This window comes from Pelobates fuscus, chromosome 1, assembly GCF_036172605.1.
Source record: "Pelobates fuscus isolate aPelFus1 chromosome 1, aPelFus1.pri, whole genome shotgun sequence".
Classification (NCBI taxonomy): Eukaryota; Metazoa; Chordata; class Amphibia; order Anura; family Pelobatidae; genus Pelobates; species Pelobates fuscus.
In genome coordinates this window covers 90673177-90691413 of record NC_086317.1, presented here as the reverse complement: position 1 = coordinate 90691413, position 18237 = coordinate 90673177, and the positions used below count along the sequence as shown (strand labels likewise).

The 18237-nt window shown below is 45.4% G+C and overlaps 1 protein-coding gene across 1 annotated transcript in view; it reads right to left on the bottom strand.

Annotated features, from left to right (window-relative positions):
- Nucleotides 1–11064, bottom strand: part of ABR (ABR activator of RhoGEF and GTPase) — a 328573-nt gene extending 317509 nt beyond the window's left edge. Inside the window, exon 1 of the mRNA XM_063450023.1 lies at nucleotides 10182–11064. Within this exon, the coding sequence (XP_063306093.1) occupies nucleotides 10182–10914 (733 nt within the window). The 5' untranslated portion in view covers nucleotides 10915–11064. The remainder of the gene's footprint in view (nucleotides 1–10181) is intronic.
- Nucleotides 11065–18237: the final 7173 nt, after the last annotated feature.

The following is an 18237-nucleotide window of genomic DNA, read 5'->3' as shown; positions in this document are numbered from 1 at the left end:
CAGGAAGTAGTCATCAGGACACTCCCCCGGAACAACCTGTCAGTCAATGGCTGCAGGACCAATCAGGACGCCTTGGGGGCGTGGTTACTGCTCTGAACAGGGTATTTAACAGAGCTTCTTTCATTAGCTCATTGCCCTGTCGTGGTTCTAGCTTGTTCTAGTCACTCAGTGCTTGTGTATTCTATTATCCCTTTTGGTTTTGACCCGGCTTGTTTACCTTACTCTGCTTATCTCTGTTACCCTTGATTCGGCTTGTCTCTCGCTTACCTGTCTTCTGTTACCCTCGACCTCGGCTTGTCTTTGACCATTCTATACTGTACTACTTACGTTAGTCCGGCCATTCTAAGGTCCGGTATACGTATCTGGCTACTGTTTGTACTCTGCGTGTTGGATCCCTGTCCCGATCCTGACACCGGGACAGTACATTACGACTGTTTACCATCCAACACCTAGCCAAGCACTCGTCAACCAAACTGTTACTGCTTTCTACGGATGCCGAGAAAGCATTCGATAGAGTCGACTGGGACTTCATGACAGAAACCCTACGAAGGACGGGAATGGGTGCGGGCATGCTCACATGGATCTCGGCACTCTACAGTCAACCTACAGCTCGAATCAGGGTTAACGGGGCACTCTCCGAAAGCTTTAACATTAGAAACGGCACGAGACAGGGCTGTCCACTGTCACCCCTGATATTCGCACTCACCCTGGAACCACTGCTGGAGTATATAAGGAGAAACGAGCAGATCATGGGCTTCCGGCACAAAACAAGCGAACATAAAGTAGCCGCATATGCGGATGATATGCTCTTCTTCCTTGATAGTCCAGTAGACTCACTCCCCAAGCTCATGACCGAGTTCGACAGGTACGGCAGACTATCTGGACTCAAACTAAACCTCCCCAAATGCGACATCCTAAACGTCACGACCCCGAAAGCAGATTGCGACAAAATAATCAGCAGGTTTCCTTTCCACTGGTGTAAGGACAAAATGAGATACCTCGGACTGTGGATACCAGACGCGACTAAAGAGGTCTATACCCATAACCACGCCCCGCTTCTGGCTAACATCCTAGCGGACCTTAAACGATGGAACTATCCCCACATATCCTGGCTAGGGAGGATCGCAGTCATAAAAATGAACGTCCTCCCACGGATACTGTACGTCCTTCAGACGACCCCGCAGACAGTCCCGCAAACATTCTTCGCAACCCTAAAAACAGCGCTCATCCGATATGTATGGCGGGGAGAAAAAGCGAGAGTCAGCTATGACAAACTCTGCCTCCCCAGGACCTGGGGTGGATTGGCACTACCAGATATCAGAAAATATCATCAGGCAACAATCCTACAGAGGATCAAGGAACTACACACAGACTCACCACACAAAAGATGGGTGACACTATGGAGGGAAACGGTAGACAAACAACTACACACGCTTGTCTGGCACAAGGACGCAGAAACACAACCGGCCCTGGAAGCCGACTCGCCTATCGCGCACACCCTAAAACACTGGACCACCCTGAGGAAGGACAAACACATCTCACCCAAACCTAGCCCCCTCATACCAATCACGTACAACCCAAACCTAGGAGACAACCTGCCACCAAGTGCCTGGCCGATGGCTGATCAAGCCGGATATATCCCAATCCACGCGGTCCTTCATAATTCGGGAATACGCCAGCTCAGGGACATCGCGACGATGGGCCCACCAACGCTTATGCACCAATTCCACTACGCCCAACTCACACACTATTACCACAACATGCCGCACAGAGGATCACTACACAGGGACCTAACTTGGTTCGAGAGTCTCTGCACGCAGACGCCAGAAACGGACAGTAGGGTGTCAACCATGTACCAAAAACTAGTAACGGGACATCGAACCCACAACTCTCTCTACAAACAGCAATGGGAAGACTGGACAGGGACTACGTTCACAACCGAACAATGGGAAAAAATACTGCTTCTACAACACAAAAGCACATCCAGCTCGCACCACCAAGAAACAAACTATAAGCTTCTATCCCACTGGTATCGCACACCGAGTCTGATACACCGCTATAACCCAACGATCCCTAACACCTGCTGGAGATGCGGCGAAGACCCTGGTACCCTACGACACATATGGTGGGACTGCGCTAAGATCAAACCGTTCTGGACCAGTGTTGAGCACGAAATAAAAGAAATCCTGGACGAGCCAACACAGCTGACTATGGAGGCAGCACTCCTACACCACACGGAACTCCCAGTGCCGGCCTACAGGAGATCAATCTTAAGACACTTGCTCAACGCGGCTAAGACTCTCATTCCTCTACACTGGAAGTCGGTGACTCCACCCACACTGGAACACTGGAAGCGAAAGGTGGAAGACATTAGGACAGCAGAAGCCAAAATCGCGGAACTACAGGGGAGATATGAAAAACACATTACATGCTGGACACCCTGGATACTATACACGGCCTAAACGACGGCAGGGACGATCGTACCCACTGAGGGGAAATGGGTCGAGAGACTGGGAGGGGGACATGGGCACGCCCTGGGAGGATTTGGCAACATCCTCCCCCCCTCCCCCCCTCCCCCCCCCCCCCGCCCTCACCTCACACACACCCCCCCCCCCCCCCCCTCCGATCTAACACACACACAAGCAACCACACACACACACCGATCAAACCTCACCGTACACACGGGCATTATCAGAAGACGAAACCAGGCTGTTACACTATAACCCCCATTACGCCCAAACTGACGATGCCACGGAACAGGCGCGGTTACCCACACCCCAACAATATATACATAGGAGACATCTCTCTCTCTCCCTCAGATACATGATAACCGCCGCTAGCCATCGCCCGACAACCCCCCCTTCCCCCAACCCCCCTCCCCCCCTCCCCCCCCCACCCCTCCCCCCACCCCTCCCCCCCCACCCCTCCTCCCCCCCCCTCCCCTCCCCCCCCACCCCTCCTCCCCCCCCACCCCTCCTCCCCCCCCCTCCCTTCCCCCCCCCCCACCCCTCCCCCCCCCTCCCCTCCCCCCCCACCCCTCCTCCCCCCCCACCCCTCCTCCCCCCCCCTCCCTTCCCCCCCCCCCACCCCTCCCCCCCCCTTTCCCCCCCCCTCCCCCCACCCCTCCCCCCCCACCCCTCCTCCCCCCCCCTCCCCCCACCCCTCCCCCCCCACCCCTCCTCCCCCCCCACCCCTCCTCCCCCCCCCTCCCTTCCCCCCCCCCCACCCCTCCCCCCCCACCCCTCCTCCCCCCCCACCCCTCCTCCCCCCCCTCCCTTCCCCCCCCCCCACCCCTCCCCCCCCCTTTCCCCCCCCCCCCCCCCTGTGAAATACAATCTGATTTGATCGCTTACACTCAAAAACTCCTAGTGAGTACAGTTTAACTAGTTACCATACCGATGCAACATTACCTTCATCAGAAGCGAAAATTACTAGAAGTTATCAGAGACATGTTGTAATGGGGATCTGTGATACACTGGAATGAGCACTACATACCACCGCCAAACCACTAAATCCCAGTTTTATTTATATTATATCCTAATGTTAAGCTTTATTATCATAAAAACAAAAAAAAAACAAAAAAGGATAAAACGAGAAAAAAAAAAAAAAAAATATGTACATGTCTGTTACATGGGACCTGCGAGTCCAACTAGTCACTACTATTGTCGCTACACTGTGACCTGCGCGTCACTACTACATGTTCGCGTGTTCAACTACCCCACTTTCTCAAACTGTCTAACCCTTTTAAACCCTTGACAAGTTGTTATTAGGACCTGCGTGTCCGCACTGCATAATACCACATAATATGAAAACTACCCAATAAAAAATATATTTACAAAAAAAAAAAAAAAACTGTTGTAATGTAACAGGATATATATCACCCACTGAACTGCAGAGATTAAATCACACTTTGCTAACCAGTAACTAATGATGGCTCTAAGATAAGAAAATATATAATGATGGCTCTAAGAAAAGAAAAAATATATAGGTGACAAGACAATGTCATTTGTGAACAGATGTGTCAATGACTGAGTGAGTTTTAGAGGGAGATTTAGAAGTAGTCTATGGAACTTACTTTTCCTTTGTTACGCTACCCCTTAATGGCAAAGCAAAAAAATTGAGGTTTGGCACCACGGCAAATATATTAAACAGAAACACCTGAAATTTCACAAAAATTCTCGTGCCTTTTTGGGTATGATGCGACAAGCTTTGCACACCTGGAGTTGGTTGGTCTCTGCCATTCATTTCCGCAGAATCCTCTATAGCTCGGTCACATTGGATGGAGACCATCAGTGGACAGACATTTTCATGTCTCTCCAGAGATGGTTGATGGGGTTCAAGTCCTGTCAAGGACATTCACAGAGTTGGCCCTCATACACTCTTGCATGGTCTTTGCTGCGTGACTAGGGTGATTGTCCTGTTGGAAGCTAAACGTTTGGCCCAGTCTGAGTTTCTGAGCACTCTTTTAATCAAGAATATATCTTAATATTTTGCTATGTTCAGCTTTCCCTCAACCCTGCAAGTTTCTCAGTTCCTTCAACTAAATTTGCAACAGGTGGACTACAAAAAAAAAGTGTAGAAATGGAATGCATCAGTTGAATTTCATAGCAAAAGGTTTGAATACTTATGTCAATGTCATATTACAGAATTATTTTTTTTCCTTCTAATATTCAACGTTTAGAAAAAATAAAAATAAATAAAAAGTCAGGTTTTTGTTCTGTCATTTAGTATAGACGAATATGGAAAATATGAATTTAAACAATTGTAGCATGACATTGCACCATAAAAATTTGAAGGGGTCTGAATACATTTGAATGCAGTGTATGCTGTGTAGTACAAGGGTGTGGCATCAAATGCAATGCCAATAATAGTGTGACTGTGGACAAGCTTTGCAGTAGGAAACAACACTGCATCTCTAATGTGAGGAATAAAAATAGGAAAGCATGCCAACACCACCAAATGTTTGATAAAGGCCAAAATAGGCGCTTATCTTGGGCAAAGCTATAAAAGGATGTCATATTTATTTTTCATTGAGATGTCACCTTGTTTAGTCCTTACAGAGTTTTAATTTTGTTTTCAGCAATAGCCACCATCTACTTTAAAGGGACACTATAGTCACCCAGACCACTTCAGCTCAATGAAGTGGTCTGGGTGCCAGATCCCCCAGGTTTTAACCCTTCACATGTAAACATAGCAGTTTCAAAATGTAAGGTTGGTGCAAATGTGTTCTAGCATAAGTTGCACCCTGTAAGTTATTATGCAGACTGTTTATTTAGGCCAAAAATGTTTTAGATTCTTTGCATACAAGGAACAGAAATTTGCACATTCTTTGAAAGTACAACAGTTAAAAGTTACAGACAAGATTTGCCATGTTATTTCCTAATACTGTACTTCACGAGTAATACGTTGATTACTTCAATGCAAAAGAAATTTACAAGGATCTATGCCATGCTGATACAAAAACATATCCAATTAAATCAGTGAACATTTAGCTATGCTACAAACTCAAGCAAGAACCATAACATGTCCAAGCCAAGTGTCATGTACACCTCATGGATTGATACATGTCATAAATCATTGATTTTAACCAAGTTCAAACTGAACTAAACATTTTTTTATTTGTTTGTTTAACCATTTTACTGCTGGATAAACATAAGGAACAACTGTTTACCGGCAGATGCGATCAGCAAAAACTTTATAGTCTAGCTTTCAAATAGCCCTCAGCTAACAGTCTAGATTGAAAGGCAAAATTGGGCTATCACCCCGGAAATAAACACAAGTTGGAAGGTGCCAGCTAGTAACCTGCATCAAAATCTGACTCATCTTAGAAGAACTGCAAAGTATACAGTGTACACTAAAACATAGCACTAGATTTACAAATGTGAGTGCTTATTCACTAAACTGGATAGTCTTCATTTTATGACATTAAATGGTTGCTCCAGGCACCATGAACTGGGCATGGTACCTGGAGTCTGCACATATGTAGATTAACCCCCATGCTGAATTTCAACTGTTAGGCCACAAAAGTGAATGGCGGACTAGGAGATTTTGCTTAATGAAGTGATTTTGGTGTATAGATCATGTCCATGCAGTCTCACTGCTCCATTCTCTGCCACTTAGGAGTTTCATCACTTTGTTTATGCAGCCCTAGGCACACCTACCTGCATGTGACTTTCCTAAACACAACCTTCCTAAACATTTCCTGTAAACAAGTTTACACTTTCTTTATTGCAAATGATGTTTAATTTAGAATGTATAATATCCTGCTCTGTAAAGAGCTTGCTTTACCCCGCAGGAGCCTTCTGTATGAAATTAAAGTTTAATTTACAGAGCAGGGGCTAAACACTTTTAAAGTAAGTTAAAGGGACACTATAGGCACCCAGACCACTTCAGCTCATTAAAGTTGTCTGGGTGCAGTTCCCCTGTCCCTTTTAACCTGGCGATCAACTGGCACACCGAGCCAATGAGTGACATTTCAGTGAGCTGTAGTGATTATAGTGCTTTGAACGTTTCTGTAGAGTCAAAAATAAGGTTTTGTTGTCTCCCTTGTGAAGGGTGTAGTTTCATCATCTGACTCCAGGGTTAGGTAGAGGAGTGGTTGAAAAAGCATTCTGTGTCATCTTGTAGGCTCTCCTCGAGGAAGCAGAATCTGCATGCCTTCTGGCAACATTTCAGAAGTTTCATCCTGCAGTCTTCTTACTGGATATTTTTCCAAATCTAGGCGTTTAAAAAAAAGAAAAAATGACCCTAGCCCAGCTTCCTTAGATTTCTGACCCATTTTAGTCACTAAGGAGGTGTATTTCACAAATAAGTAAACCTCACTTTTCTGAAAGAGATGGTTACCTTTTACCTTAGTGGTAAGCAAAACAGAGGTAGGTATATATTTAACTTTTGCAGCACCTCCCAGTGTCATCGCCACCATCTTCCTTTAAAGATGCATGCTCCTCACAAAACTATTGGGTTGTGCATCCACAAGGTGTGCTGTTCCCTTTAAATGCATAGTAACAGAATACATCTGCTGTTAAAGGATCACTATAGTGTCAGGAAAACAAACTCTTTTTCCTGACACTATATCATCCTTAGGGCCCCTTCAGCTACTTACTTTAATCCAGCTTCGGGCTCCCTCTGCGCTGGTGACCTCTCCTCCCCCACCAACGTCAGCTCCCGAGTGGAATGGTATGCGCATCTGCGGCAAGAGCGTTCAAACAGTCCACAGGAAAGCATTTCTCAATGCTTTCCTATGGACGTTCTGCACGTTGAATGAGATTTTCGCATCCAGCGTCGCAGAAGTGCCTCTAGCAGCTGTCAGGAAGACAGCCACTAGAGGCTGGATTAACCCTGCAATGTAAACATAGATGCTATGTTTACATCTGAAGGGTTAAAACCTGGGGGACCTGGCACCCAGACCAGTGGTCTTGGTGACTATAGTGTCCCTTTAATGTCTTAGGTCATCATCATTAGATAACCCGCTATGAGTGCAAATATCACTAGATGAGTAGTAATAGGAAAGCATTGGATTGGCTGAGATTGTCAATTCTGATGATCACAGCCAAGGAGGTGGACTAGGGCATTGGATCAATGCATATCTATGAGGAAAATTCAGTGTCTTTATGCAGAATGTGCAGCACTGCCCCAGAAACACATCTAGTAGCCATCTGAGGAGTGGCCACTGAAAGGTGTCACTAGACTGTAATGTAAATACTGCCTTTTCTCTGAAAATGCAGTGTTTACTGCAAAAAGCCTGCAGGGACTGACTATACTCACCAGAACTACTACATTAAAGGACCACTATAGTGCCAGGAAAACATACTCGTTTTCCTGGATCTATAGGGTCCTTGGGTCCCCCTCACCCTCTGGGTCCCCCTCCCGCCGGGCTCTAGGGTGAGGAAGGGTTTAAATTCCTACCTTTTTCCAGCGCCAGGCTTCCTCGGCGCTGGGAAATCTCCTTCTTCTGCAGTCATCGGCTGAATGCGCATGCGCGGCAAGAGCCGCGCGCGCATTCAGCCAGTCTCATAGGAATGCATTCTCAATGCTTATCTATGGACGCTGGCGTCTTCTCACTGTGAAAATCACAGTGAGAAGCGCGGAAGCGCCTCTAGCGGCCGTCAAGGAGACAGCCACTAGAGGCTGGATTAACCCATTTGTAAACAAAGCAGTTTCTCTGAAACTGCTATGTTTACAGCAGGCAGGGTTAATCCTAGATGGACCTGGCACCCAGACCTCTTCATTAAGCTGAAGTGGTCTGGGTGCCTATAGTGTACCTTAAAGGCCAAATTGGAAGCATAGCTGACTTGACCTCACATGGTAAGTGTAAAGGAAATAAACAGACTATGCCCTCATGATCTTGCTGGCCTATGGCTAAGGGGCCGCCAGTCAATAGAAGAAGATGGTACATTCAGATAAAGAGGGCTCTACTAATATGAAGGAGACAGGGTACTTCATCCTGATGTAGAAATACACTGGCTATATAAACAATATTTCAACTAAAAACTGCATTGTAAGTAGTTATTTAGAATTCCCATGAGATTTTACGATCTAGCGGTCTTTAAAAGATAATTTAAAAAAAAAAAAAAATTAAAAACCACAAGTCGGAATGCAAGTGGGTGAAAACTAAACACTAAAAACTAAGCTCCAGTGAACTGAAAAATGAAGTGCAAAATTTAGATTAAAGTAGCCAAGCAGCGATTATATATCTGGGTTGGAGACATTTTCCAAATCAACTAACTTGGTCTAAACTTTTCAATTTTGTTTTTAATTCTGTACAATTCATCATTTAATAAAACCAGAAAGGTTAAAAAAAAAAAAAAAAAAAAAAAAAAAGGATCGGCAACTCAAGTCATTACATAGAAAAGTATTAATGGGAGGGAGGTAATTGTCACATATTGGGTGGTGGATAATCTGATTTACAGTTTCCTTCTGACTAGAAAAATGTACGTATAACAAATTTGCAATACTTAAAACCTAAGAAAAGAGAAAAAATTAGAGAGAAATATTAAATAGTGTGGGAGCTGGTGATGTGTTAAAGTAAAAAAAGAAAAAGCAGGGTTATTCGCCATGGAATGTTAACATGGAATGGTAACATTTGCAATGGAATGAAAAACACAAAGTGAATAACAAGCCCGATTCTATAAAACAGGTAGGATAAGCTAAGCTACCTTTATTTCGAACTATAATATTTGTTGAGATTAGTAGTGATGAACTAGAGCTATGAGACACACTAACACTAAACAAAAAGCTAGGGGGAGATTACACTGTTAAAGGAAGTGTGAAAGGCACAAGAGAGGATATTTGTGGTACCTTAGAGATCATATGAATTGATCATTAGTGGGATATTAGAGATCATATTAACTGGTAATATATATATATAGTTTATTACAATATTACTGTAACAGAATGATAAACATGTTGGCATTTAAGGAAAACGGCAAGCTGGCTGATAACATTACAGTACTAAAACAAGAACTAGCCATTAAGGTCGTAAGATAGCAGACAGACATGAAAGATACACTAGATTTTCAGCAGCAAGGTACCATTTTGCTAGTATACATAAAATTAGACAGGCTGCATAAGATGATTAGTGAATCGCTGTCTGACAAGCCTTAAAGGTTCACAGGAACACGATCGGTTTATGCAGTTGGTATGCTTTGAAGGGGAATTGTACTGACCAGGATGGAATGGTTGTCAGGGGCACAGTACCAATGCTGGCTGGCATGCTTGGCAGGGGCACACTACCAGTGTTGGCTGGTATGCTTGGCAGGGGCACACTACCAGTGTTGGCTGGCATGCTTGGCAGGGGCACACTACCAGTGTTGGCTGGCATGCTTGGCAGGGGGCACACTACCAGTGTTGGCTGGCATGCTTGGCAGGGGGCACACTACCAGTGTTGGCTGGTATGCTTGGCAGGGGGCACACTACCAGTGTTGGCTGGTATGCTTGGCAGGGGGCACACTACCAGTGTTGGCTGGAATGCTTGGCAGGGGGCACAGTACCAGTGTTGGCTGGCATGCTTGGCAGGGGAACACTACCAGTGTTGGCTGGCATGCTTGGCAGGGGCACACTAGCAGTGTTGGCTGGCATGCTTGGCAGGGGCACACTACCAGTGTTGGCTGGCATGCTTGGCAGGGGCACACTACCAGTGTTGACAGGGGCACACTACCCACCATGGAAGAGCTGTCACCTACCTACTAAGTCTTCTTCCTCCCGGTCCGAACTCAGGTCGCCGTTGCTGCTCCTCTCCGGTGAGCTGTGTCTAGGGGACTCTTTCCACGGTACCTGTAGCAGGTCTCTCTGGGGCCCCCGGAGAGGCTCCTCGTTTTGGATCAGGTTCTCAAACACAAATCGCTCGGTTCCTCCATTCTCGTCCTCATAGTCCGGGTCCTCCTCGATTGTCTCTGGGACGGAGAGCTCTGTCTCCGGGACCCTGGGGAGCTCTGTCTCCGGGGCCGGCGGGGGCTGTCTCTCCGGGGCCGGCGGGGGCTGTCTCACCGGGGCCGGCGGGGGCTGTCTCTCCGGGGCCGGCGGGGGCTGTCTCTCCGGGGCCGGCGGGGGCTGTCTCTCCGGGGCCGGCGGGGGCTGTCTCTCCGGGGCCGGCGGGGGCTGTCTCTCCGGGGCCGGCGGGGGCTGTTTCTCCGGTGTCTCCGGGGGATGTCTCTCCGGTGCCCTGGGGGGCGGTGGGGGTGGCTGGGGTTTACCCCGGGGCCGGGGGGTGGGTCTGGGGCCCCGGGACAGGGCGCTCTCCAGGTATAGCACTTTGAACCTCTCCTCGGCCAGCACCTGTTGCAGCCGTTTCATGTTGAGGCGGCAGCGCTCCAGCTCCTGCCGGGCATCCTCCACCGAGCCCAGCCGCATCACCGGAGCCGCCTCCCCGGGGAACTCCGCCTGCCAGTGCTGCTCGAACTCCTGCGGGTCCCACATGGCGGCCGCCCGCGCTCTCCCGGGAGCACACCGAGTACACCGGGCCGGAGATCAGACGCTGTCCCCGCGGGCCGGTACCGGGCACCTGGCGGACTCACACACAATCCCCATCCCGAGACTGACACAAACTTTACTCAGAGCTTCCGCCAGCGAGCGGCTCCCAGTGACGTCACGGCCGTCCCAACCAATCGGACAGCCAGGAGGAGTCAGCATGGAATCGGTGCTGGACTGGGGGGGCAGGTGGGAGCCGATCCTGTATGGGGACACTGCACCCGGCTTCACTCACTCACTCACTGTATACTCAGTATAAAGCACACTGACTGACTGTATACTCTGTATAAAGCACACTGACTGACTGTATACTCAGTATAAAGCACACTGACTGACTGTATACTCAGTATAAAGCACACTGACTGACTGTATACTCAGTATAGAGCACACTGCTGCCTGTGACTGTCAGTATACTGAGACTGGAACCAATGCTGTGACTGTCAGTATACACAGTATAGAGCACAGTGTCTGACTGACTGACTGACTGACTGTATAGAGCACACTGACTGACTGTATAGAGCACACTGACTGACTGACTGTATAGAGCACACTGACTGACTGTATAGAGCACAGTGACTGTCTGTCAGTATAGTCAGTATTGAGCCCACTGCTGCCTGTGACTGTCAGTATACTCAGTATTGAGCCCACTGCTGCCTGTGATTGTCAGTATACAGGGAGTGCAGAATTATTAGGCAAATTAGTATTTTGACCACATCATCCTCTTTATGCATGTTGTCTTACTCCAAGCTGTATAGGCTCGAAAGCCTACTCCCAATTAAGCATATTAGGTGATGTGCATCTCTGTAATGAGAAGGGGTGTGGTCTAATGACATCAACACCCTATATCAGGTGTGCATAATTATTAGGCAACTTCCTTTCCTTTGGCAAAATGGGTCAAAAGAAGGACTTGACAGGCTCAGAAAAGTCAAAAAAGTGAGATATCTTGCAGAGGGATGCAGCACTCTTAAAATTGCAAAGCTTCTGAAGCGTGATCATCGAACAATCAAGCGTTTCATTCAAAATAGTCAACAGGGTCGCAAGAAGCGTGTGGAAAAACCAAGGCGCAAAATAACTGCCCATGAACTGAGAAAAGTCAAGCGTGCAGCTGCCAAGATGCCACTTGCCACCAGTTTGGCCATATTTCAGAGCTGCAACATCACTGGAGTGCCCAAAAGCACAAGGTGTGCAATACTCAGAGACATGGCCAAGGTAAGAAAGGCTGAAAGACGACCACCACTGAACAAGACACACAAGCTGAAACGTCAAGACTGGGCCAAGAAATATCTCAAGACTGATTTTTCTAAGGTTTTATGGACTGATGAAATGAGAGTGAGTCTTGATGGGCCAGATGGATGGGCCCGTGGCTGGATTGGTAAAGGGCAGAGAGCTCCAGTCTGACTCAGACGCCAGCAAGGTGGAGGTGGATTACTGGTTTGGGCTGGTATCATCAAAGATGAGCTTGTGGGGCCTTTTCGGGTTGAGGATGGAGTCAAGCTCAACTCCCAGTCCTACTGCCAGTTTCTGGAAGACACCTTCTTCAAGCAGTGGTACAGGAAGAAGTCTGCATCCTTCAAGAAAAACATGATTTTCATGCAGGACAATGCTCCATCACACGCGTCCAAGTACTCCACAGCGTGGCTGGCAAGAAAGGGTATAAAAGAAGAAAATCTAATGACATGGCCTCCTTGTTCACCTGATCTGAACCCCATTGAGAACCTGTGGTCCATCATCAAATGTGAGATTTACAAGGAGGGAAAACAGTACACCTCTCTGAACAGTGTCTGGGAGGCTGTGGTTGCTTCTGCACGCAATGTTGATGGTGAACAGATCAAAACACTGACAGAATCCATGGATGGCAGGCTTTTGAGTGTCCTTGCAAAGAAAGGTGGCTATATTGGTTACTGATTTGTTTTTGTTTTGTTTTTGAATGTCAGAAATGTATATTTGTGAATGTTGAGATGTTATATTGGTTTCACTGGTAAAAATAAATAATTGAAATGGGTATATATTTGTTTTTTGTTAAGTTGCCTAATAATTATGCACAGTAATAGTCACCTGCACACACAGATATCCCCCTAAAATAGCTAAAACTAAAAACAAACTAAAAACGACTTCCAATAATATTCAGCTTTGATATTAATGAGTTTTTTGAGTTCATTGAGAACATGGTTGTTGTTCAATAATAAAATTAATCCTCAAAAATACAACTTGCCTAATAATTCTGCACTCCCTGTACTGAGACTGGAACCAATGCTGTGACTGACCATATACTCAGACTGCAACTTACTGCTGTCTATTTTGAATCCAAATCCCTCTGTCCCTCTTTTCTATCCTAATGTCCCTCTGTTCTAGGAGCTCCATATTGTTGATGTGCTTGAGTGTATAACATAGCTCCACATCAATAATTCTTACAGTAGTGTGTCTTTAATCACTTCACAATTGGATGCTCCATGCTGTTCTCCATAGAGTGGGCTTTAACATCTTAAGGATGGCATGAAACAATGTCTTGGTGAGGGCAAGGTTAAACTTCTGCTGACACCAGGGAGTCCCAGGTATCAATCGATAACTGGGGCTCACCTCTGTTATTTAGTGGCCCTTAGACTGACAGATTACCTGTATGCAGCACTGAAAATGAAAACTGCCCATAGTCCTTTAAATGGGTATTTAAATTTCTATTGGCTGCAATGCAGTTTGCGAAAGATTAAATCCCATCAGGAGACCCAGATATTAACCCCTTAAGGACTGGACTGTTTTTGCGATGTTGTACATTTGCGACCAGGCCTCTTTTTACACTTTTGTGGTGTTTGTGTTTAGCTGTAATTTTCCGCTCTCTCATTTACTGTTCCTATACAAATTATATAATGTTTTTTTTCAGGACAAGAAAAGCTTTCTTTACATACCATTATTTATATAATCTCATGTAATTTAATTAAAAAAAAAAAATCAAATATGATGAAAAATTTAAAAAAAATACATGTTTTTTGACTTTTACTTGAAAAATCTTTTACTCATCTACAAAAGCGAATAAAAAAAACTGCTAAATAGATTCAAAATTTGTTCCTGAGTTTTAAAATACCCAGTGTTTACATGCTTTTTTGCTTTTTTTTTGCAAGTTATAGGGTTATAGGTACAAGTAGGATATTGCAGTTTCAAAACATACATTTTTTCAAATTTATCAATAGTGACATTGTAACACTATTATCTGTCAAAAGTCTCTGAATAACACCCCACATGTACATATTTTTTTTAAAGTAGAAAACCCAGGGTATGTCCAGTCTTTTTTAAGTAGCCACCTGTCGCAAACACTGGCCAAAGTTAGCGTTCAAATTTGTTTGTGTGTGAAAAAAGTAAAAAACTTAATTGAACGCTAATTTTGTCCAGTGTTTGTGACTAAGTGGCTACTAAAAAAGACTGGACATACCCCGTTTGCAATACCTTGGGTTGTCTTCTTTTGCAAATGGTATGCCATCATGGGGGTAATTCTCATTCCTGGTCTACCATACGCTCTCAAAGGCAACGTAACCAACCTGGCCATTTTCAATGTAAAAATATTTGACCCATATATTTCACCCTGTAACTTTCAAAAACGCTATAAAATCTGTACATGGGGGGTACTGTTATACTCGGGAGACTTTGCTGAACACAAATATTAGTGTTTCAAACAGGAAAACATATCACAACAATTATATCATCAGTAAAAGTGCTGTTTGTGTGTGAAAAATGTGGAAAAAAAGTCACTTTCACTGACAATATCATCGCTGTGATAGGTTTTACTGTTTTGAATCACTAATATTTGTGTTCAGTGAAGTCTCCCGAGTAAAACGGTACCCCCCATGTACAGGTTTTTGGGTGTCATCGAAAGTGACAGGGTAAAATACAGTGCTAGCAATTTAAATTCTCTGGAATTTCGGCCTGGGTTGGCAGGCAGGTCCCTCAAATTGCAATTAATAAAATTACTTAATTATGTAAAAATATTACATAAATACGCACATAGAATTTAAATATATATGCATATTTATATATTTGAAGTCTACGTGTATATTTAGATAATTATTTATGTAATTTTGTATATGGACATATGTATATTTCGTATTATTTTTATTTATTTATATATACATAGATCTATATATACAATTTCATTCTAAGTGTATTTTGATATAAATATATATATTTTAATATCAAAATACAGTTAGAATAAAATTTCATATAGATATGTAATTTTTTTACAAATTTTATTATTATTTTTAATTATTTTTAATTTAATTTAATTGACTTATTTGTATTTTATAATAATATTTATATACAATATATATAGTTATTATATATATTATATATATACGTGTGTAATTTAATTATAAGTGTATTTTTATATTAATATATGTACATATTAATATAAAAATACACTTAGTATGACATTATATATATGATATATAGACATATTATATAAATATAATATATGTCTATATATCATATATATATATATACACTTATATATAATTATTATTTTTTTTAATTAACATTAACTTTATTTATTTTTTATTATTTGACACTAGCAGGGAGACTGCCTGTCAGCACAGGCAGTCCCCCTGCAGGCAGACACATGGACACCTATTGTGACCATGTGATCGCTCTGTTGAGCGATTACATGGCCCCAGGAGTCCTAATCCGCCGCAGGGAGACTGTCTGGGCTGCAGGCAGTCTCCCCACACCGGGAGCACCGCCGGGGGAACGACAGCGATCGGGTAAGTACATTGCACCGTTAGGACGGTTCAGGACCGTCGTCGGTTGGCAATGCAAAAATGCCGATGACGGTCCTGAACCGTCCTCGGTCGCTAAGGGGTTAATCAATACCTGTGGCTCCTTTTTGTCATGTGGAGTAGTTTTTTAGTGGCCCCAGTCTGACAGATGCACTGCATGCAGCTCTCAAATTGAGTGCTGCTTACAGTCTTTTAACCCCTTAAGGACACATGACATGTGTGACATGTCATCATTCCCTTGTATTCCAGAAGTTTGATCCTTACGGGGTTAAATAGGTATTTATATTTCTACAATGTGGTATGAGAAGTGTTAAGTCCCAGCTCATACCAGGGATACCCAGAAATAATCAAAACCTGGGCCTCCCCTCTGTCAGTTGGGGCAACTAAATATGGCCCAGACTGACCAATGTGCTCCATACAGTCCCTTAACCCCTTAAGGACCAAACTTCTGGAATAAAAGGGAATCATGACATGTCAGACATGTCATGTGTCCTTAAGGGGTTAAATTAATTGAGAACACCATGGCTGAGCGATCACAGCGCAGTGATTCTGAGCTGGAAGGCGCTCAAGGGAGACCTCAAGGTCTGAAAAGACTTGCCTCCATCTTTAAAGGGACACTCCACTGCTCAAATACAACAAAATAATTATCACTGTTTAAAGCGGCACTGTCATGCCGAATCCCGTTTTTTTTTTAACCCCCCTCCCGCCTCCACTACATCCAATCGACCCCCTAGTCACCCCCAAATGCCCCTAAGCCCCCCACATTACCTCTTTTTAATTCTTTATCTTCTGCCCCGATCTTTATTCAGGGCGCCGCCATCTTTGTGTGGGTAGGTGAAGTCCCTGTGGGACACGTCATCTGCCCACACTAGATAGCCCTGAGATTCCCGCACATGCCCAGTGAAACACCTGGACATGCGAACGGGAATTTCACCTATTCATTCATTCATCAGACAGACGAATGAATGAATAGAAAAAATCAGACGAACAAACTAACACTGTGTATCAGTGTTAGTTTGTTCGTTCAGTTTATTACAAGGAGGGAGCTACCGGCGTGCAGCTCCCTCCTTGTAATATGTAAAGACAGAAGCGGCAGGGAGCAGTGCTCCTCGCCACTTCCTAAGCCCCCCATGTCCCCCCTCACTCTATGGGGGTCAATATGACCCCCATAATAGGACAAGGGAGATTAAAATCTCCCCAATGCCCCTACTCGCTATACCGCGAGTAGGGGCATGTCCACTAAACAGTGAGCAGCCTGTGGCTGCTCACTGTAAAAAAAAAAAAAAAATGGTAATAAGGGGGGGACCTACTGTCCCCCCCCGGCCCCCACCCCTGCGCGGTGGGTGGGGGCCCTAACAATAAGGGGGGGGGGACCTTCTGTCCTCCCCCCCGGCCCCCACCCCTGAGCGGTGGGTGGGGGCCCTAATAAAAACAATAAGGGGGGGGACCTATTGTCCTCCCCCCCTGGCCCCCACCCCTGCGCGGTGGGTGGGGGCCCTAATAAAACAATAAGGGGGGGGGACCTATTGTCCTCCCCCCCTGGCCCCCACCCCTGCGCGGTGGGTGGGGGCCCTAATAAAACAATAAGGGGGGGGGACCTATTGTCCTCCCGCCCTGGCCCCCACCCCTGCGCGGTGGGTGGGGGCCCTAATAAAACAATAAGGGGGGGGGACCTACTGTCCTCCCCCCCTGGCCCCCACCCTTGCGCGGTGGGTGGGGGCCCTAAATGGACCCCCCCCCCCCATCAAGGTGACTAGGGGTCCCAAGCCCCTAGTCACCCCCCACCCAAAACATTCTATCCCCTACCTACCCCCCTCACCCTAAAAATAGTGAGGGGGGAATAAAATAACTAACCTGTAAAAAAATAAATAAATAAACTTACCATTTGACGTCTTCTTTTTTCTAAATTCTTCTTACTTCAGCCCCCCAAAAGGCCAAATAAAAATCCATAAACCCGTCGCACTTTAAAAAAAAAAAACCGAGCGCAAACAAAAATTAATCCATCTTCACCCATGGAGGGCACGCCGCGTACTGAGCTCCGCAGGGCGGGTCAAGGCTTATAAAGCCTTGCCCCGCCCTGCAATTAGGCTTAGAACACAATGATTGGTTGGTTTAAACCAATCAGAGTGCTCTGTGTCATTTTACACAGCGTGGGAAAATTCAAAAGAACTTTCCCACGCTGTGTAAAATGACAGATCACTGTGATTGGATGGTTTTCAAGCCATCCAATCACAGTGCTCTGTGTCATTTTACAAGCGTGGGAAAATTCCAAAGAACTTTCCCACGCTTGTAAAATGACACAGAGCACTGTGATTGGATGGTTTGAAATCCATCCAATCACAGTGCTCTGTGTCATTTTACAAGCGTGGGAAAGTTCTTTGGAATTTTCCCACGCTTGTAAAATGACACAGAGCACTGTGATTGGCTTAAACCAACCAATCATTGTGTTCTAAGCCTAATTGCAGGGCGGGGCAAGGCTTTATAAGCCTTGACCCGCCCTGCGGAGCTCAGTACA